The following is a 20,834-nucleotide window of genomic DNA, read 5'->3' as shown; positions in this document are numbered from 1 at the left end:
GTCCTGCTGGGGAACGCCCAGGAGCACCCCTTGCCCCATTGGGGATGGCCAGGCACACCCCTCACCCTGCTGGGGATGGCCGGGAGCACCCCTTGCCCCACAGCCAGCACTACCTTCTCCTGCAGCAGCTGCTCGCGCACGGTCTGGCTGTCGGTGATGGGCACGGCCTGGATGGCCTCCTGGCGCTGCCGGGCATCGCGGATCCACTGGCGCAGCGCGTCGCAGCTCTGCCGGTAGTAGCGCAGCTGGCGGCCCAGCTGGTCCAGCTCGCGCTGGCGCAGGTCAGCCTGGCCCAGCACTGCCTGCCAGCGCTCCAGCAGCTGCTGCACCCGCTCCCGGTACCGCTCCAGGTCCACGTCCCGCTCGCTGTGGCCGCGGACCATCCGCTCGTTGACGTCCTTGGCCTTGCCCAGGTCAGTCTCCAGTGTGCTGAAGAAGGGCTGGTGCCCCTCGGCCTGTGCCCGCAGCCGCTGCGGCAGATAGGCAGTGGTCAGGGCCGGACACGGTGTCCCCAGCCACCCCCTGACTCCCCTTGGGACCCCCAGAGCCCCTGGTACCTTCAGCTCGGCCTTGCTGGCCTCCAGCTCAGCCAGGTCAGCCGGCACTGCCTGCACGTCCTTCAGCTGCTCCTCGTACTTGCGGAGCAGCTCCTCAGCCCCCTGCGTGCTCCGGATCACCAGCCCGATGGTCTTCAGCCTGCGGCAGAGGGACAGAATCAGCCGGGAGCAGGAGTGGGATGGGAGGATGGATTAGCCGGGATCAGGATGGGAGTGGGACAGCTCAGCCAGAGCGGCACCACAGAGCCAGGAGGGAAGGAAAAGGGAAAAAGAAAAAAAAAAGGAAGAAGGGAAGAGGGAAGGAAAAGAAAGGGAAAGGCACTCTGGCTCTCCCCAGACTCCCCGTGGCCTCCCAGCTGCCCAGGCCTGTTCCCAGCCCGGGGGCCGAGGAGCTGCACAGTGTCGGTGCCAGGGCTCACTCACTTCTCCAGGTAGATGCTGGAGAGGCTGTACACCTGCTCCATCTTCCGCAGGGTGACCTCCAGCTCGGAGTGCAGCACAGGGGCTGAGCCCGCCTGCTCTGGCTGTGCCAGCACCTGCTCCGTCTTCTCGCTGACCTTGGCCAGGTTCTTCTGGATGCCCTCCAGTTCCAGGTGGGTTTGCTGCAGGGAAGGAGTCCCTCAATCCTTGCCAGCTGCAGGTCAGGGCCAACCCCCGACTGAATGCTTGCCCCACCCCCTTGGACCCAAGGAGGAGTGGAGCAGGGGAAGGGTCTGCAGCCTGTCAGGGTAGGTGGACAGGGGAGGGTTAGGAGGGATATTGGGAAAACTCCTCCTGGAAAGGGCTGTCCAGCCCTGGTGCACCTGCCCAGGGCAGGGGTGGAGTGCCATCCCTGGGGAGATTTAACAGCCACGTGGATGTGGCACCTGGGGACACGGTCAGGGGTGGCCTTGGCAGTGCTGGGGGACTGAGTGGGCTCTGAAAGCTTTTCCAACCCAAACCGTTCCCCCAAGCCCATCCTGGCACTGAAGTCCCCATCTGTGCACACCACACGTGTCACACGCGTGTCACACACCTGCTGCTCGGCCTGGCGCTGGGCACACTCCCGCAGGGGGTCGGCCTCGAGGGGCAGGCGCAGGCGGTGCACGGTGCGGCTCTCGCAGCTCTCCAGCTGCAGCCGGATGTCCTTCAGCTGAGAGATGTAGCTCTTGCAAAGAGACTCGTCCTGCTCTCCTGCAGGGACAGGGGGGTGGCTCAGTGCCCTGAGACACCATGGGGACACCACGGGGACCCACAGTGACACCAGGATGGCTCAGCACCCTGGGGACATCCTGGGGACCCACAGCAGGGAGAGGGGACACAGGGATGGCTCAACACCCTTGGAAACTGTGGGGACAACAAGGGGACCCATGGCAGGGAGCAAGGGATGCAGGGATGGCTCAGAACCCTGGGGACACCCTGGGGAGCCAAGGTGAGAAGAGGGGACAGCTCAGCACCATGGAGATACCCCAGGGACACCACAGGGAACTGAGGATGCTCAGCACCTGGGGAAACCCTGGTGACACCCACCTTTCAGAGAAGGCAGAGAGGGGACACCCACCTTTCTCCTGGCTACGCAGCAGCAGCTCGTATTTGTGAGTGCAGGCGTTGTAGTCGCGCTCCACCTGCAGCCGGTCGTCAGGCTGGAAGCTCTGGGCGTCCTGGCTGTCCCGCAGGAACTCCTGGTAGTGGCTCTCCAGGCTGCGCAGGACCTGACGCACCTCCTCGGCCGGCAGCGTGCGGAACTGGGGGGGGGGGCATGGCCATGTCAGCCCCTGTTGGGACCCCTGTGACCCCTATGCCACCCTGGGACCCCCGGGGAACTCACCGTGATGTGCGTCCAGGACTGAATCTGCTGGATGTCCCGGGTCAGGTACTGCCAGGCACGGAGGCTGCGCAGGTCCTGGTGCAGCTGCTGCCACAGCCCCAGCAGCTGCTGGTGCGTGGTCTCGAGCCTGCGGGGATGTGGAGTCAGAGGGGGAACACAGGGGAGGCCGGGGGGGGGGGGTGCAGGGTCACCGTCCACACCTGTGCACCGCGTCCAGAGCCTCCTTGTTGGGGGGCGGCAGGAGGAAGCAGACCGAGGGGACGACGGCCTCACTGCCGCTGGCGCTCAGCACCCGCCATTGCTGCGGCTGCGCGTGGCTCACCAGGGCACAGGTGTCGTTCTTGTGCACCGTCACCTGCGGGGCAGGGGATCAGGGTGGGGCAGGGGCCCCTGTGTCCTCCTGTTCCTCTCCCATATTCCCCAGTGTCCCCCCATATTCCCCTCTGGGGCTGGTGTGGTCTCAGACTGGGTGGGGGGGCACTTGTGTCCCCCCTTGCGTCCCCTCATGGGGCCGGAGCAGCATGAGAGAAGGGTGGGGGGTCTCCCATGTCTCCCCATGTCCCCTGGGGTGGTGTCAGACCAGAAGGGGGTCCCCTCCTGTGTCGCCCTGTGGGGCTGGGGCAGCACCAGACCGGGGTGCTGGATCCACCATGTCTCCCCACATTGCCCCACATCCCCCTATGCCGTCCCCAGGGGAACCAACGCTAATCCAACCCTCACATCCCCCCACACCTCCATTTGCTTGTAGTCGCAGACGGCCTGGATGGGGGGGCGGCCCTGCAGGGGTGTCGAGGGGCTGCGTGGCTTCAGCTGCACGATGGTCCTGGCGCGGCGGGAGAGACCCCCAAGCTGCACCCCCAACTCTGCCAGCTGCTCCTTCTGCTCCTGTGGGGGCAGGTTTGGGGCACCTCAGGATTTGGGGTGTCCCATGGTGTTGAGGGGAATCAGAATTTTAGGGAGACACCAGTTTTTTGAGAGAGCTCAGAAATATCAGGAGGTCCCAAAGGTTTTGGGAGCTCTTGGGATTTTGGGGGGATCCCAGGAGTTTAGGAGTGGTCAAGAATACGAGGCAGGGGGGCACCCTGGTCTGTTGCAGCAATGGATGTGTTTGGGTCATCTCAGGGGCTGCAGTGGGGGTGGCACCCCAGCACTCTGCAGCTGGACACCTCGGGGGTTGTTATGGGACTCTCATTTTGGGGGTCATCCTGGGGGCTGCAGGGGGGTGTCACCTCAGGGGTTGCCATGGGGCTAGGCCCACCCTGGAAGTGTCACCCAGAGGATCTTGGGGGGGTCCACTTGGGTGGTCCCCCTGGGGTCCCATTCGCCCTCACTTCAAGGTCGTGCAGCAGGGTCACTCCAGGCATCTTGGGAGGGTCACACTGGGGAGAACCCCCCCGGTGTCTGGGGGTCACTATGGGGGTCCCCCCGCGGCCTGGGGGGCTCTTCCTGGGGGTCTCGAGGGTGCCCTCACCGCAAGGTCCTGCAGCAGGTCCTCAAGGCGTGTGGCCGTGGTGCCGCGGTCGCAGCTGAACTTGCGCCGCATCGACTCCTCCGTCTTTCGCAGCAGCTCCTCGGCCTCCCGCACCTCGGTGAAGAACTGGGGGCCCAGGGGTCAGCACTGGGGTCACACCCTCCCTCCCTCCCGCCCCCAGCCCCTCCCTGGCACCCCCCATACCTGGAAGTAGTTGGTGTTCTCCTTCAGGTGCGTCTCGATGCAGCAGCAGAGCTGGAGCATCCAGCTCCACTGGGTCTGCAGCGCTGCCAGGAATGCCTGGGGGGAACAGGGGGGACACCGGGGCTGGCACCGAGGGCACCGGCACCGCTACAGGGGCCACCACCTGCACCCTCACCTGACCTGCACTCGCGCTGGTAGAGGCAGCCACACCAGTGACCCCCAGCACTCACTGCACCCCACACAGCTGACCCCCAGCGCCCAGACCCTCCTGAACCCCCTTCCCCAACCCACCAGGGCCCCAAAGTGTCCCTCAGATTCTCCCAGCCCCTTCAGGTCCCCCAAGGTCACTGAGACCCCCAGGCCCCCTTCAGATTCCTCGCACCCTCCCAGATCCCCCAGTCCCTGCAGCCCCCCAGCCCCACACCCACCTCCACCGTTTGTGCCCCGGGTTGCTCCTCACAGAACAGCCGCTCCCCCAAAGCCCCCCCATGCCACCCCCCACTCTCCCCCCGTGTCCTCCACCTCCAGTGTCTGCGCGCCGGGGTGCTCCTCACGCAGCAGCCGCTCCCCCGAGCTCCGCAGCTCCTGGATCCGCCGCTCCCGCAGCTCCAGCTCCCGCATCAGCGCCTGGGGCGGGGTCAGGGCTCACACACGTGTGCAGGGCCGGGCGGGGGGCAGGGGGAAGGTCAGGGCTCACACACACACACGTGTGTGTGTGTGTGTGTGCGCACACGTCAGCACAGCTGGGCACGTGTGTGTGTGTGTGTGTGTGCGCACATGTCAGCACAGCTGGGCACGTGTGTGTGTGTGTGTGCACACGTCAGCACAGCTGGGCACACGTGTGTGTGTGTGTGTGTGCGCACAGCACAGCTGGGCACACGTGTGTGTGTGTGTGTGCACACAGCACAGCTGGGCACACGTGTGTGTGTGTGTGCGCGCACATGTCAGCACAGCTGGGCACGTGTGTGTGTGTGTGCGCGCATGTCAGCACAGCTGGGCACACGTGTGTGTGTGTGTGTGTGTGTGTGTGCACATGTCAGCACAGCTAGGCACGTGTGTGTGTGTGTGCGCGCATGTGCACATCAGCACAGCTGGGCACACGTGTGTGTGTGTGTGTGCGCATGTCAGCACAGCTGGGCACACGTGTGTGTGTGTGTGTGTGCACATCAGCACAGCTGGGCACACGTGTGTGTGTGTGTGTGTGTGCACACAGCACAGCTGGGCACACGTGTGTGTGTGTGCGCATGTCAGCACAGCTGGGCACACGTGTGTGTGTGTGTGTGTGTGTGCACACGTCAGCACAACTGGGCACACGTGTGTGTGTGTGCACATCAGCACAGCTGGGCACACGTGTGTGTGTGTGTGTGTGTGTGCACATCAGCACAGCTGGGCACACGTGTGTGTGTGTGTGTGTGCACATGTCAGCACAGTTGGGCACACATGTGCACAACTCTGTGTGCATGTGCACAGCTGGGGCTGTGTGTGCCAGGGGGGCCCTGGGCGTGCTCAGAAGGGTTCTGGGGGTTCTGGGTGTTAGGGGGACACGGGGGCTCAGTGCCACATAGCAGGGAGGGGACCATGGCACAGCCGTGTGCATGTGCGTGTGTGGGGATGGCACACGTGTGCGTGTCTGTGCAGGGATGGCACACGTGTGCGTGTCCGTGTGTGGGGATGGCACACGTGTGCACGTCCGTGTGTGGGGATGGCACACGTGTGCGTGTCTGTGTGTGGGGATGGCACACGTGTGCATGTCCGTGTGTGGGGATGGCACACGTGTGCGTGTCCGTGTGTGGGGATGGCACACATGTGCGTGTCTGTGCAGGGATGGCACACGTGTGCGTGTCTGTGTGTGGGGATGGCACACGTGTGCGTGTCTGTGCAGGGATGGCACACGTGTGCGTGTCTGCGCGGGGATGGCACACGTGTGCGTGTCTGTGTGTGGGGATGGCACACGTGTGCGTGTCCGTGTGTGGGGATGGCACACGTGTGCGTGTCTGTGTGTGGGGATGGCACACGTGTGCGTGTCTGTGTGTGGGGATGGCACACGTGTGCATGTCCGTGTGTGGGGATGGCACACGTGTGCGTGTCCGTGTGTGGGGATGGCACACGTGTGCGTGTCTGTGCAGGGATGGCACACGTGTGCGTGTCTGTGTGTGGGGATGGCACACGTGTGCGTGTCCGTGTGTGGGGATGGCACATGTGTGCGTGTCTGTGTGTGGGGATGGCACACGTGTGCATGTCCGTGTGTGGGGATGGCACATGTGTGCGTGTCTGTGCAGGGATGGCACACGTGTGCGTGTCCGTGTGTGGGGATGGCACACGTGTGCATGTGCGTGTGTGGGGATGGCACACGTGTGCGTGTCTGTGCAGGGATGGCACACGTGTGCGTGTCCGTGTGTGGGGATGGCACACGTGTGCGTGTCTGTGCAGGGATGGCACACGTGTGCGTGTCTGCGCGAGGATGGCACACGTGTGCGTGTCCGTGGACGTGTCCCCACGTGCAGCAGGTGTCCTCCATGTGTGTCTGCCCACATGCATGTCCATGTCATGGCCATGCCCATCTTTGTCCGTGTCCACACCCATCCCTGCGTCCATGTCCATCCCCATGCCCATGTCCGTGTCCATGCCCATCACAGTGCCCATGTCATGTCTACGCCCATCCCCGTGTCCGTGCCCATGCATCACCCGCCGTGCCCATACCGAGTAACTCTCCTTCTTGGCAGCCATGGCGGGGTTGTTGTGGCTCCAGTCAAAGGCCACCTCCTCCTCCTCACGCTCGCTCAGCCACAGCAGCTCTTTGGTGGCAGCACTGACGAAGCCATGGAGACTCTCCAGGTGCCGCAGCCGCGACTTGGAGGAGTTCTGGGGAGGCACGGGGGGGGGGGGGGTGGTTTGCAGCTGCGTCCTTGCCCTGCACGGCCACACCCCACACGCTCCTCCCCACAGGGCTGCCCCCCCCCACCCTCTGTCCTCCCTCATCCTCCTCCCCACTTCCCCCCCATGTCCTGCATCCTCCTTCCCACACATCTCCCCCATCCTCCTCCCAAAAGCCCTCACACACTCATCCCCGGCATGACCCCACCACACCACCACTGTCCCCCCCTCCTGTCACACCCTCTTTCAGCAGGTCTCTCTCACGCGTCACACACCCCCGCCAGGTCCCTCCCATCTCACACCCCACCAGGAGGGCCCCCTCATGTCACACATCCCCTCCCCAGCAGGTCCCCTCATGTCTACCCCCCATGACCTCCCAAGCCACATGTCCCCAGCAGGTCCCCCCACGTCTGCCCCCCACCCCTCCAGCCCTCACCAGCAGCTTGGCGTACTGCAGCTCCAGCTTGCCCAGGCACTCCCGGTACGCGCCGCGCGGGCCAGGGGACAGCTGGGTCTGGATGAGACACACCATCAGTCCCAGGACTCCCCCGAAACAGCAGCACCCCAGCTGCCCCCCTGCACCCCGCAAGAGGAGGAGTGACAGCGGGGACTCACATGGGGAAGGCAGTGGAGAGGCCACACCAGCAGTGCAGGGGCTGCGGGGGATGCCCTCATGGCACGGTGAGGGCACCCCGAGACCTGGGGGGCTGGGGGCAGAGGGCTGTGGGGGTCAGGATGGGCTGCTGTCCCCAACCCCCCCCCCCCACCACCAGCCTGTGCAAAGCCCTGGCACCTCAAAGACCCCCAGGAGCAGAGGTGGGTGAGTTCTGGGGGGCCTCGGGGACTCCCAGTAGCAGAAAGAGGGGTGGCCATGGTGCTTCGGGGACCCTGAGGCACAGAGTGAAGGCAGCCCTACAGGAAATGCTCAGGAGCAGGGGAGGGGACAGAACCGGGGGACCCCTGGAAACAGAGTGGGAACAACCCCAGAGGACCCCCAGAACCTGGGGATCCCCAGCACCCAGGGGTCTCACCTCATCAGCCCGTGCCCGCTCCACCTTGGCACGGAACTCCTCGATGGCACAGTGCAGCCCGCGGTGGGCGCCCAGGTGGGTCTCCACGGTGGGCAGGTCCGCACCCCACTCGGCTGTGGCCACACGCCGCTGGTTCTCCTCCACCCAGGCCAGCAGCTCCTGCAGGTACCGCAGCGGAGCCTCGTCCGGCTCTGGCCGCCGCTGCCCTGATGCCACGGATACGGCCGTCACCGCTGTCGCCGGCGCCCCCGACTTGAGCCGCAGGTTGTACTCAGTGCGGATGGACACCAGGCGCTCGTGGAGGCGGTACACGCTGCGGGGGGGGGAAATGTCAGTAGGGGGCACAGGGAGCATGGGGGACTTCGGGGTCATGAGGAGCTTTGGGGTGTACAGGTGTTGCAAGGGAGTACAGCGAACATGGGGAGTTCGGGGACATGGGAGGCTTTGGGGGCATGAGAAGATTTGGGGTGTACAGGGGTCACAGGGGGCTTTTGGGGGTGCAAGGGCCACAGAGAGGATGGGGGGCTTTGAGGGGACATGAGGGACATGCAGGGCATGGGGGTCACAGGAGGTTTTGCAGGGCTTTGGGGGGCACAGGGGACATAGGGGTGGCCAGGGTGCAGGGAGCATGGGAGACGTGGGGTGCATGGGCAGCATGGAGGACACGGGACATGAAGGGCTTTGGGGGGCAGGAAGGACAAGGGGGACATGGAGGTCTCTGGAAGCACAGGGCCACGGGACAAGCCGTGGGGACCCCCACAGCACCCGTACCGGCGGTACATCTGCTCGCCCTGGGGATGCCGCCCATCCTTGAGGCTCTGGACATCATTGAAGAGCAGCCGGATCATGGCATCCGCCTTGTCCAGGTCCCGCTCCACCTCTGCCGCCTTCTGTGGTGCCTTCCCAGCCGCCAGCAGCCGCACGTCCTGCGGGGGCAGGGACAATAAGGCCATGGCCAGCAGCGTGGCCAGCACTGGTCCCACCAGGCCCCCTGCCGCAGTGCCACCGGCACTCACCGCCTGCAGCAGAGCATCTGCCTGGTTCAGCTGCTCCTCACAGAGCCCTGACTCCATCTGCAGCTTGGTGACCACGCGCTGCAGCCGCTCCAGCCTGCGGGGACACGGAGGGACACAGAGGGACATGGTCAGCACTGATGGGGTCCTGCCCAGGGGGCAGCTGTCCTGGCCATGCTCAGCATGGGTCCTGTCCCGTGCTGCATCCTGTTCCCTGTCCTGCTCCTCATCCCGCTCCCAATCCCCATCTTGCTTTCCCCATCCCCATTCCCATCCTGCCCCCATCCCACTTCCAGTCTCAATCCCAATCCCCCACATCCCATCCCATTTCAATCCCCATCCCGCCCCTCATCCCATTCCCCATCCCCCCACCTCCATCCAAATCCCCATCCCACCATCCCATCCCACCCCCACCCCCCCTGTCCCCGATCCTGCCCCCATCCCTCTCCGTGCCGTGCCGTGCCGTGCCGCTCTCGAGGCCGGCGGCCGCCGAGGCTTCCCAGCCGGAGCGGTGACTCACAGCCCTGTGGTTCCCCCTCGGGGGGGCCGGGACACCCCACCCCGGCCCAGCCCCGCGGTTTGGCAGCGGGAGGGGGGTGTGGATGCCAGCGCGGCCCTGCCCGCCCCCCCGGCCCCCCCACTCGCCTCTCGAACTCTGCCCGCAGCAGCTTCTCCCGCTCCAGCACAGCAACGTGCAGCCGCCCCCACTCCTTCTCCACGTCCAGGGGGTGGTACCCGGGGGGCACCTTCAGCTGTCCCGACTGCACCGCGCCCTGCACACCCCAATTGTCACACACTGCCCGAAGGGGCGGGCCGGGGTCTGCCGCGGGACCCCCGGCACCCTTCATCCCCTTGGGACCCACCCCACAAGACCCCTGACACCCTGGGACCCACAGCCCCCAGGACCATCATCCACCCCACACCCCCCGAGGCCCCCAGCCCCGCAGGGCTATCATCCCCTTGGGACCCCTCCCCAGCTTCTCAAGATCCCTGGCTACTCAGGACCCCAGACCCCCAGGATCTCCACCCCAGGGTCTCCCCCGCAGGCTCCCCACCCCTTGGGGTCCCAAACACCCTCACCAGGACCCTCGCCCCCCCTCAGGACCACACCTCCAAGCCCCTCCCCAGCCCTTGGCTGGTACCTCCAGAGCCTGGAAGATGGCTTTGGAGCGGTTCTTGTCAGCCTCCCGAGCCGGCAGCTCCGTCTCCTTGAACTTGAGGAACTGGCGCCAGAGGATCTGCCGGGGGTGGGGGGCAGCTGAGCGGGGACCCCCAGCCGCTGCTGCCCCCTCCCCAAGCATCCGCCCTCCCTCCCCCCCCAATTTTCCGTGTGTGCAGAGCCGGCGGGAAGGAAGTGGCCGTGCAGGGCTTTGCCAGCAGTGACTCACGGCAGAGCCAGGGAGGGTGAGTCAGAGGAGGCCCCCCCTCATGGGGCACCCGGCTCTGTCACTGCTCTGAGTCCCCAAATCCTGCAGACCCCCGGAGTGGCACCGGTGAGGGCTCAGTGCCACCGCCGCACCCAGGTCCCACGGTGACCCACGGCATGGCACAGCTGGCTATATGCTGCCACACTGGACATGAGCCACCCACGGTGGGGCCACTGGCCAGCTAGGACTCTGCCACGTGCTGCCCCAGCCATCAGTGGCTCCTGGGGTCGGTCATCCCTGTGGCAGCACCGTCCATGTCCCTTCCTCTGTGTCCATCCCCATGCCCATGCCAGGCCAGCAGCACTGTTCCTGTCCTCACCCCCGTGCCTGTGCTGCTGGCCTCACCTCAATCTCCTCGTAGCTGGCAGGGAGGCGACGCTCCTCGAAGAGTGCTGAGTGCTGCCGGCTCCACTGCAGCAGTCCCGTCACCACCTCATAGTACTCCTGCCAGCGCAGCTGCAGCTCCTGGGGAGGGGGACACGTGTGGGGCAGGGAGTGACACTGTGGGGGGCAGCAGCAGCGGTGACCCCCAGCACCCCAACTCACGTTGGCCTTGACACCATCCTGCACCTCGGGCACGCGCGGCATGGCATCGTACAGCGAGGACACGTAGGTGATGATGGACTTCTCGTCTGGCTGTGCCACATCCACGTCTGTAGGGAGGGAGGGGGTCAGGAGGGGGACTCCGTGGTGGGGAGGGATGGGGCTCCCTAGAGGGACATCCCAGTTCACCCCGGCCCGCACCTTCGGGGTCCAGCAGCCGTGTCACCCCTAGATCCCGCTCGGCCACGGTGAAGGCCTGGTCCAGGTTCTCCAGGTTGCTCTGGCGGTACACCCGGCTCATGTCGATCAGCATTGGCCTGTGGGTGGGGGATAAGCGGGGATCAGTGGGGCTGTGGGGACCCCAAAACCCCGAGGAGGGCAGGTCCCCCCCTTCCTGGGGCCACCAGGGCTGCCTCCTCTGCCTGTACTCCTGCCCGGCCACCCCAGACCCCACACCCCCACACCAGGGGCACCAGTGGCAGGGGAGACCCCCACAGGCAGCACAGGGACACGAGGAAGTGGGGATACCCTCAGTCCCCAGTGGGAACCCTGACACAGTCAGAGCCCCCATATCCTGCGAATTGGGCACCCCAACCCTGCACAGGGCTGGCGCTCCAGGCCCCCATGGGGCTGACACCCCAATCCCCTGCGGGGCTGACAGCTTGGCCCCCTTTGGGGCCCCATGGTGGGAACAAGCTCAGCATGGCAGTGACCTGGTGCAGAGCACGGCACAGCCGTGACACGGCACAGCGTAGGTGACTCCCCCCATCTGGCACAGGCCTGCACATATTTGCTCTCCCCAAAGGCATGCAGCAGTCCCAGCAGGACCCGCGGGGACCTGCCTGCCAGCGCCCCGGCACGCCGCGGTGGGCACGGCACTGCCGGCACAGGCCGATGGGCCAGGACTCGTCAGGAGCACGCACTCGCATCGCCCCGAGCGAGATCGGCATGGGCACCCCGCGAGCACACGCCTGCCCATGGACCACACGGCAACACCGAGGCACCCACCTGTGCCGGTGGATGATGGCATTGAAGAGGCGCCCGTCCCGCCAGCTGGTGGTGAAGTTGTCACAGCGGAGGCCCTGGTAATCCTCCACCATCCGCTGTGACCACAGCAGCAGCTTCTCCTTGGCTGTCATGTCCTCTGACTGCCCCGTCACCTGGATGTCTGAGATCTGCCAGGACACAGCTGTTACTCCAGAAACCGGCACAGGCACCAGCACAGGCACCGGCACGGGCACAGTGACACTCGCTACATGGCAGCTGCCAGTGACACCGCTCCTGCCCCACTGGGGATGAAACCAGCCCGGGGAGGCCCCCAGCACCACGGAATCCTGGCCCCTCAGTACCACTGTCCCCATCCCCGTCCCGCCAGGCTCACCTGGAAGTGGAGGATGATGGTCCAGATGAGCCCCAGTGTGAGCTTGGGGTTGCCATCGGCGATGTCATCGTTCCGGATGTTCACCAGCTTCACCTGCAGCACAGGACACGCGCGGCTCAGGGACAGGGCAGGGCGGCACGGCCCCGGGGTTACGGGCATCCCAGGGGTCCCACCCCATTCTCACCTGCCGATGCTTCAGGTAGTTCAGGGCAATCTGGACATTCTGCAGCTTGTGGAAGCGCATCCGGCCTTTCTCCCGGGGCTGCGGGAGAGGAGGGCAGTGAGTGCAGCCACACTGGACACAGCAGCCCTGACGTGTCCTGCCGCCACAGCCCCGGCCCCCCCCCCCACGGCCATGGCCCCACCGAGATGCCACGACACCGTCCTGCCACCCGGCCCCCCCCGCCACGCCCGGCACTATCCGGCCCCTCCCAGCGCCGCGCATGCCGATGGCACCCGCCCTCGCACTTTGCCCCTGCAGGGGTGGGGACGCTCCCCATGCCCCCCCGTGAACCCGCCGGCACAGGCTGTTCCCACGCCGCACCCGGCAGCACCGGGACCGTCACAGCCATCCCGAGGGGAGCCGAGTGCCCGACGTGTGGGCATAGCAGCCACTGCCCGGGCAGGACTGGTGCTGGCTCAGTGCCAGTGCACCCCGGTCCTGGCAGTGCTGCATGTCTGGCCACCGTGGTCCCTCCCCATGCAGCTCCCCGGCACGCTCCAGTGTCCCCTCAGCAGGACCAGGAACTGCCAAGCTGGGTGAGCGCCCCCCAAACTTGTGGGTTCCAGCTGGGATCCCCTGGGTCCTGTCCCAGACAGACCCCCCCACACGTTCTTGCCCCATGACAATGCCGACGTTTCACCAGCTAAGTCCAGCTTTGGCTGCTGGGAGAGCTGGGGACTCCATGAACCCCCTCGTGCCACTCAGCAACAGACCAGGGTCACCCCATCCCACAGAAGGGGGCCAACATGGACCTGCAGCCGCTCAGGGCCACGGCCAGCCCTAGCATGAGACCTATGCAGCTGGTGGCCACGGTGGCCAGCCACTCCACAGAGCCTGCAGCACGTCCTGCTGTGGTGCCAGGAGCCACAGTCCAGCTCCAGCCTGACAACACCCAGCATGGTGGGACTGCTCCCAGCGATGCTGTTTGTGGAAGACGACTTCTCTCTTGCTGCTGCCACCGAGTTCTGGCCCAGGGAAACCCACCCCCACAGCACTCGGCTTGGGGGGCACCAGGACAGGCACAGCATGCAGCCAGAGCACCAGGATGGCACTGGGACAGGCATGGCACATGGCTGGACCACTGGGACAGGCATGGCACACGGCACAGGGCACATGGCATGCAGACAGTCCTGGGACATGCTCGGCGCTGCTCCGTGCCGGTGGTTGCCATGCGGGGCCATGCCAAGAGCTGACGGCAGAACCACTCACCAACCGCAAGGTCCGGAGGACGTCGCGCTCCCGGGGCTGCCCCGGCCGAGCCGAGCGGAGAGGAGCAGAGAGAGGAAGGAGAAGGAGGAGGCAAAGGCGGCGGTGGGCCGGGGGCCGGCGCCAGGAAGCAGAGAGGGCACCAAAGCAAAGAGAGGTTAGAGGCGGGGGTGTGGGGCGCGGGCACTCTGGGCTCGCTGGGACAGACCGACGGCCAAGCGGGAAGAGAGGGAACAGAGGCAGGCAGCGAGGGTGAGGACGAGGACGGCCGGCAGAGGGGCACCGGCACGTGGCGGGGAGTGGGGAACAGCGCAGGGCAGGACAGCGCGACACCTACCAGTGTGTCACCCGACAGCACCTCCAGCAGCGAGATGAGGTTGTGCCCATCCCGCAGGTCCTCGTACAGGTCGTTGACATGGCGCTGCGCCTGTGGGGACAGCGGTTTCAGGGGGCTGGGGGCAGCTGAGCATCCCCCACCCCTGCCAGCCAACACCGGGGTGGGCGCCCGGTGACCCCCCAGCACAGCGGGTGCTCACACACAGCCCCAAGTGCAGCTGTTGTCCCCAGTGCCATGTCCCGCCCAAACACACACAGCAGCTCCCCCCGTGCCAGGATGGATCCAGCATCACTCCAGCATCACTCTGGCATCACTCTGGCATGCACAGAGACCCACTGCCCACCATGCTGGGTTGGACCCACCGCCCACCATCAAGGGGTCAGACCCACTGCCTACCACAGCGGCAGCCCCAGGGGTCCATTCCCAGCGTGGGGAAAGGAGGGTGTGCAAAGAGGAAGAGCGCGGTGGGACAGAGAGAGAGAGAGAGGAAGGACCTACCTCTGCTCGCCAGTGCTGCGCAGGGCAGAGAGAAGAGAGCAGTTAGGAGAGAGCAGAGAGGGGACCCAGGATGGGCAGAGCGTGGTGGCACCACGATGGCACTGCAGGGTCAGGGACATGTGGAGACACATTGGCCCAGGGGCTGGGGCATGTCCCAGTGTGTGCCAGGTGCCAAGGTGGGGCTCTGCCTGTGGCCATGGGCCCAGCACGTTGGCAGGGAATAGGCACTGGCAGGAGTGGGACAGCACTGAGGGCATCAAAGCACAGGACACATCCCCACGTGCCAAGGGCACCATTCCCTCCTGGCATACATGGGAGGGCAGCAGGAGGGCAGATCCTGCCTGCAAGGGCAGACCCCTCCATGGAAGCAGCTGAGAGGCCTCAGCCACAGGTGAGGCACAAGAGCACCGGCACTGGCACCAGGGACCCTCCGCTGCCACATCCTCGGCCACACCAGCACACGGGGCTGTGGCTGGGGGTGCTTCAGGGCCTGGGGCCGGGGACTGCTGAGGCAGTGGTGCCCACTGGACTGGCGGTGCCCATACCTTGATAAGGTGCTTGTTGACCCATTTGGTGAAGGTTTTCTTCTGGACACGATCTCGCTCATCTGCAAGAGACGAGAAGGACAGGTGAGCCAGTGGCACCAGGGTCACGGCATGGCAAAAAACAGACCCCGCCGGTGGCACCGCAGGGCATGGCTGGCGCAGGAAACGATGAGCCAACAGCTCTGGGGAACCACAGTGAGTCACGGGGTGTGGGGAAAGGAAACAGCTAACGGGGATTGGCCCCAGCGTGCCAGCACGATGCCAGCACCCACCAGCACCCGCCAGCACCCAGCAGCACTTCAGCGCTGAGCACTGAGGTTAGATCAGCTGGCCAGAACTGGCTGCAGGTTCAACCCCAGTATGGATAAATTAAGAGTTGGACTTGGTGATCCTTGTGGAACTCCTTTCACCTCAGAATATTCTGTGTCTCTGTGACTGCTCAGAGCAGGAGGTGCCCACCCAACCCTGAGCCCCCTGGCACTGCGGCAAGGAGCCCCAGCACTGCCCTGGCCTCAGTGGGCACTGACTGAGTGGGACCGGTATGGTACAGAGACAAGGCCACGGGGTGTTTGTCCTGGCACAACCCCGGCACAGCCCTGGCCCCACAGGCAGGGCCCTGGTGGGACATGTATGGGATCGAGACGAGCCCACGCACCGTCTGCACTGCCAGAGCCGTGGGACACCCCGGGACACCCCACACCCCCAGGACACCCTTCTTTGTGGGCACAGGGCCAACAGGGCCACAGTGAGTCACGGCACTCCCTGCCCACTGCCCTGTCATTAGGGGATGGGATGGGATGGGATGGGATGGGAATGGTGACACATTGGGATGGGAACCTGGGATCACGCCGGACCCAGCTCCCCAGCACCCGCTACCAGCACCCACTGCCCTGCGCCCTGCTAACCCCCCCAGTGCCCTGCGCTCCGCTGCCAGCACCCGCTCTCCTGTCCCCGCTCCCTGGGGGCCTCAGTGTCACCGCCAGTGCCAGACCCAGCCTGATGCCCAAGAGGGGTCGGAGACAGGAGTGACACCCCACGCACATGGGGCGATGCCACTGGTGCCGCGTCAGCCTCAACGCCCCCCTGCCCTCGCCGTGGCGAGCCGGGCGCCGCATGCTGGGTCTTGCCCTGCCGGAGCGTGCCGGGATCTGCCCACGCAGCACCCAGCGCCGCACAACCAACATCCCCCGCCCGAGAGAGCACCCGGGGATGCTGCACGGCCCGAATCGCCCCGCGGGCCCACGGGCGCTCAGCGGCACAGCCAGGGCGTGCCGGGCCGGGAGTGGCCACGGTGCGAGAAGAAGGAAGGAAGGAAGGAAGGAAACGTGGGGCACAGTGCGCGCCGAGCGGGGGGCACCGACACCATACCCCGGCATCCGCGCCCACAACATTGACACTCAAGGGGTCCCCAGAGCGGCGCCCACCCCGCGGCGGCGGCAGAATGAGAGCCGCGGCCAGGTCGGGCGGCCAGGCAGGGCGTGGCAGGAAGCGACCGCGGGCACCGGGGATGGAGGTGGGCGGCGGCGTGGGGTCTGCCCCAGTCTGCCCCAAAACCCGTCCCGCAGACACCGCCCCAGCATGGGGGTCTGCCCCACAGCCTGGCCGGAGACATCGCCCCGGCGTGGCGGGTCAGACCCACAGCCTGCCCTGGGTAGAACCATCTGGAGACACCGCCCCGGCACGGCGCTCTGTCCCAGGGACACCGCTCTGGTGTGGAGGGTTACCCCACGGCCTGCCTGGGGGCCCACGGCCCCGGGGACGCGGACCCATGAGCACGGGGGTGTCCCCCAGGGACGCCGCCCTGGTACGCGGGTCTGCCCCGCAGCCTGCTCTGGGGACACCGCCCCGGCTGGGGGATGCAATGGCGCGGTACCTTTGCGGCCCTCGGCCGCCCGCAGCACGGCCAGGTACAGGTTGTCCTCAGAGCCCGTTCGGGCGGTCACCGCCGGAGCCTCCTCCGAGCTGCGCCGCGGCCGGGACATGCTGAGCCCCAACACAGCCGCTCTCCCTTCCCGCTCCGCCGCCGGTCCCGCCGCGAGTGGGGCGGCCCGGGGAGGAGACGGGGCTCTCTCCCCCGCCCCACGCCCCGACCCTGCCCACAGGAAACTCCCGAGCTTTAACCCTTCCTTTCCTGCGCTTGCAGCCGGGATGGGACATGGACCCACAGACCAGCTATGGGGCACCCCATGGAGAGCCAGCACCCCCAGCCCCACACATGGGGCCGTGAGACCCCCGGATCTGCAAGCGCAGGGAGCGGGACCCTCGTTCCTGAAGACCGGGATGCTCAGAAACCGCTCACCCCCTCACCCAGGGCAGCCAAACCCCCTGCCCTACACCTCGGGGCCTTGGGACCCCCAGGTCCACAAGTCCAGGAGGGTGGGACCCACAGCCTGGGGCTGTTGGACCCCCAGTCACCACACCTCAGGACCACCAGGTTTCAAAGCTTCAGAGACCCAGGTCACCCAGGTTTCCATCTCAAGACCCTCCTAACCCACCACAGAGGGTCCCCAGAACCCCTCTGGCCCCATGGTCAGGGGCTCCCTAGCATCCCAGCCCCCAACTGGGGCCTTCAGTCCCTGTGGGGGTTTTGGCACCACCTGGTCCCACACCCCAGAAACCCCAGCACACGGCCGGACACAGTAGGATCCCTTCTCCCCCCACCTGGGGTTCAAGCCCCCCAGGTTCACCAGCCCCGGTCCCAGGTCCCACATTTGAGGGGCTGATCCCTGGGGCCTGTCTTGAGGGGTTCAGAGTCACAATCCCCTGGGCTGCAGGATCCCCAGGATGTGGGACTGAGCCCCACAGACTCCCCCGGGCTCCCCCTGCACACACCAGCCCCTCCAGTGGCTCCACTCCTGACAAGCCCCCCAGGACAGCACCCACACCCTGCCCTGTGCCCCACAGGCCCCACGGGCTCTCGCATCGGGTGGGGGAATTGGCAGCACTGTAGGAATCCCCCCTCCCCAGGGATTCTTCTCCCACCACACTCCCCCAACGGGTGACAATGTCGGTTGTGGGGACCACAGGGCAGATGCAGGGGTTGTGCCCCACTGGGTGCTGCATCCCTCCTTGGGGTGGCTGGCCCAGGCTGAGAATCCACAGCCAGTTGGGGTGACAGGGACCTGTCAGTCCTGCCCATCGCAGCACCCATGTCACCAACGCCACCCACGCCATCCACGGCAGGGGTGGCAGCTGCTGGGGAAAGTGCAGCTGCGGGTGCCCTGAGCGCTGCCAGCCTGGCACAGCCAACACCCCAATACCCACGTCTGCACCCCAACACCCATGTCTGCACCCTAACGCCCAAGTCTGCGCCCCAACAGCCCCTTCCTGCAGCGGCGGGCATTGCCCGTCCCCAGTGTGGAGTCCAAGGACACGGGGCCGTGGCCGCGTCTCATGGTGACTCACGGTCCAACCGCGCGCCCGCGGCGCCACGGGGAGCCCCGCCGGCCCCCGCCCACTCGTGACACCCACCCCTGACACCCACCTGTGACACTCTGTGGGTACAGGGGCCCGTCAGGGAGCGGCAGCCGCGGCCGGCCCGATGCCCGCTGGGGCAGAGCCAGCGCGGCCGCCGCGGAATGCGGGCGGCACCGGCCCGGCCCCAGCCCCGGCACGCACATTTTTCCGCCGAGAGCGCATCTGGCACAGGCACATCTGGCGCCCGGAGCGCGGTGGGAGCCCTGCTGACGCACGCCGGGGGAGGCAGGGACACCCCGGAGCCGCGGCTACCGCGACACGGCCGAAGGTGCCACCGGGCGGGAGAGGGACACGGCGGTGACACTGCCACGGCGGTGACAAGGGTGGCACCTCTCTGCCCTGGCACCGCGCTCTCACCGGCCGAACCGCCCCCGACGTGCCGAGCCGGGGCCGGGGCCAGGGCCGGCGGGTTCTGAGCCGCGACCGAGAGCCTGGGATCGCTCCAGGGTGAGGGGCGGGACGGCACCGCCGCTCCAGCACCGCCAGCACCGGCACCCCCCGGCTGCGGCACCCCGGCTCCGGCAGGTACCGACCGGGAGGACGCGGCGGCGTCAGAGCGGGCGCTTTGAAGACCTGACGGGGCGGCTCCTGGCACCGTCCCCGGCGGCTCCCGGGGCAGGCGGCGCCCGGCTCCCGGCCCTGGCAGCTCCCGGCTCCGGCGGCTCCCGGGCCAGCCGGGCCGGCCGGGCAGGAGCGCCTCAGCCTCGCCCGCGGGTGCCGACGCTACCGGGCCGGCCTGGCTCCCTCCCACGGCGTCTCTCGCCCTCCGGGCTCCGAGGGAGCCCCCGGGACCCGCCGAGCCGCCCCCACCTCGACACTGCGCCGGGCGCCCGCACCCTGCGGCATCCGCGGCCGCGGGCACGGAACGGGCGCTGCCGGCACCGGGGCTGTACCCAGCGCTGCGGTGACACCCAGGTGACACCGCCACGCACCAGGCCAGGACAACGGGGCAGCAAAGCACTGCGAGGGCTCCCGGCACCGGCCCGGCCGCACCAGGGCTAGGGGAGACCTCGAGCCCCCCGCCAGGGAGGGCCGGGAGGCCGCCGGCAGCGAGCGGGGTGTTGGCACCGGGGGGAGAGTCAGGACCTGGGGGCGAAGGGACAGCACCGGGGAGAGGGTCAGCACCGGGGAGAGGGTCAGCACCGGAGATTCCTCGCGGTGAGGGAGCACCCCAGGGTGGGTGGGCACGGGGAGCTGAGCTGAGACAGACACACGGCGTGCACACACAGACACAGGCATACGCACACGGGGTGCACACACACACACGTGAGTGTGCCGGGGCACGCAAACACACCACACACACGCACAGAACACATCAGTGCAGCAGGACACACGGGTGCGCACACACACACACACGTGCACACTGACACACTGGCCCGCAGAGGTGGGCACATGCTCACACACACGTGTGCACTGGCACATACAGGTGCGTGCACACCTGCACACACACACACACAAGCATGAGTGTGCAGCAGCTCACTTACACACACACAGCCCCCGGACAGACACACGTGCAGCATCGTTCACACTCACACACGCTCGCATGCACACCTCTACCCACTCGAGTGCACGGACACACACACGGGCGCACGCACACGAGCGTTCGCTGGTGCACACCTGAGCAGACGCGTACCAGCGCGCACACACACACAAATACGCACACACATTGACACTTTCACACCCTCCCGGCTGAGCCCGCCCCAAACTCAGCGCAGCTAACCCTGGCCCTGAGGGCGGGGTCACAGAGGGGGCGTTGCTCAAGGGGGGGTTCCGCGCATACCCCGCCCTTCCCCGTCTCCCCCCGCCCTCCCGCCGCTCCCGGGGCCCCCGTCCCGCCGCGAGCCCCCCCGCGCCCCCCTCCCGTCTCAGGACCCCTCCACTCCCTCCTCCGCGGCCCCCCCGGCCCCTCTCCCCTCGGTCACCGGTGCAGCAGAGCCGGGCGCTCAGGTACCGTCGTCTCTCGGGCCCGGAGCTGCCGCTCAGCCAGTCCCCACCGGGACCGGGGCCCGACATGGCCGCGCCGCTCCACCGGACGGGACTGGACGGGACCCACCATCCACCGACCGACCGACGGACCCACGGCCGGGACCGACCAGCGGCACCGGGCGGACGGGACGGGCGGGGGGGGGAGAAAACGGGCGGGACCCGCCCCGCTCCGCCCCGCCCTCCCCCCGGCGGCCCCGGCTGCGCCACCGCCCGCAGCACCCGGGGAAACCGGAGCGATCCCTGCAACCCAGGGG

The 20,834-nt window shown here is 67.1% G+C and overlaps 1 protein-coding gene across 7 annotated transcripts in view; it reads right to left on the bottom strand.

Annotated features, from left to right (window-relative positions):
- The window catches only part of PLEC (plectin), a 48,794-nt gene that overhangs the window by 14,903 nt on the left and 13,057 nt on the right, over positions 1-20,834 (bottom strand). For 3 of the 7 annotated variants that reach the window (XM_082286313.1, XM_082286315.1, XM_082286311.1), the window contains exons 2-29: positions 15,118-15,179; positions 14,573-14,587; positions 14,075-14,164; positions 13,741-13,776; positions 12,493-12,570; positions 12,309-12,401; positions 11,936-12,102; positions 11,129-11,244; positions 10,931-11,037; positions 10,730-10,849; positions 10,100-10,195; positions 9,603-9,730; positions 8,961-9,054; positions 8,716-8,870; positions 7,945-8,257; positions 7,350-7,427; positions 6,740-6,901; positions 4,562-4,666; positions 4,040-4,135; positions 3,836-3,961; positions 3,097-3,249; positions 2,565-2,719; positions 2,365-2,491; positions 2,098-2,281; positions 1,573-1,730; positions 981-1,159; positions 558-696; positions 114-470 (exon numbers count right to left, since the gene is read on the bottom strand). In XM_082286313.1, coding sequence (XP_082142439.1) covers positions 114-470; positions 558-696; positions 981-1,159; positions 1,573-1,730; positions 2,098-2,281; positions 2,365-2,491; positions 2,565-2,719; positions 3,097-3,249; positions 3,836-3,961; positions 4,040-4,135; positions 4,562-4,666; positions 6,740-6,901; positions 7,350-7,427; positions 7,945-8,257; positions 8,716-8,870; positions 8,961-9,054; positions 9,603-9,730; positions 10,100-10,195; positions 10,730-10,849; positions 10,931-11,037; positions 11,129-11,244; positions 11,936-12,102; positions 12,309-12,401; positions 12,493-12,570; positions 13,741-13,776; positions 14,075-14,164; positions 14,573-14,587; positions 15,118-15,179 — 3,689 coding nt within the window. Of the gene's footprint in view, positions 1-113; positions 471-557; positions 697-980; positions 1,160-1,572; positions 1,731-2,097; positions 2,282-2,364; positions 2,492-2,564; positions 2,720-3,096; positions 3,250-3,835; positions 3,962-4,039; positions 4,136-4,561; positions 4,667-6,739; positions 6,902-7,349; positions 7,428-7,944; positions 8,258-8,715; positions 8,871-8,960; positions 9,055-9,602; positions 9,731-10,099; positions 10,196-10,729; positions 10,850-10,930; positions 11,038-11,128; positions 11,245-11,935; positions 12,103-12,308; positions 12,402-12,492; positions 12,571-13,740; positions 13,777-14,074; positions 14,165-14,572; positions 14,588-15,117; positions 15,180-20,516; positions 20,650-20,834 lie in introns of those variants that run through there. The other 4 variants (XM_082286316.1, XM_082286314.1, XM_082286317.1 and 1 more) reach the window with 2 other exon arrangements.

Source organism: Coloeus monedula, assembly GCF_965178545.1.
Source record: "Coloeus monedula genome assembly, chromosome: 1".
Taxonomy (NCBI): domain Eukaryota; kingdom Metazoa; phylum Chordata; class Aves; order Passeriformes; family Corvidae; genus Coloeus; species Coloeus monedula.
The sequence above is the reverse complement of the archived record's forward strand: the minus strand, read 5'-3'. Positions and strand labels throughout refer to the sequence as shown.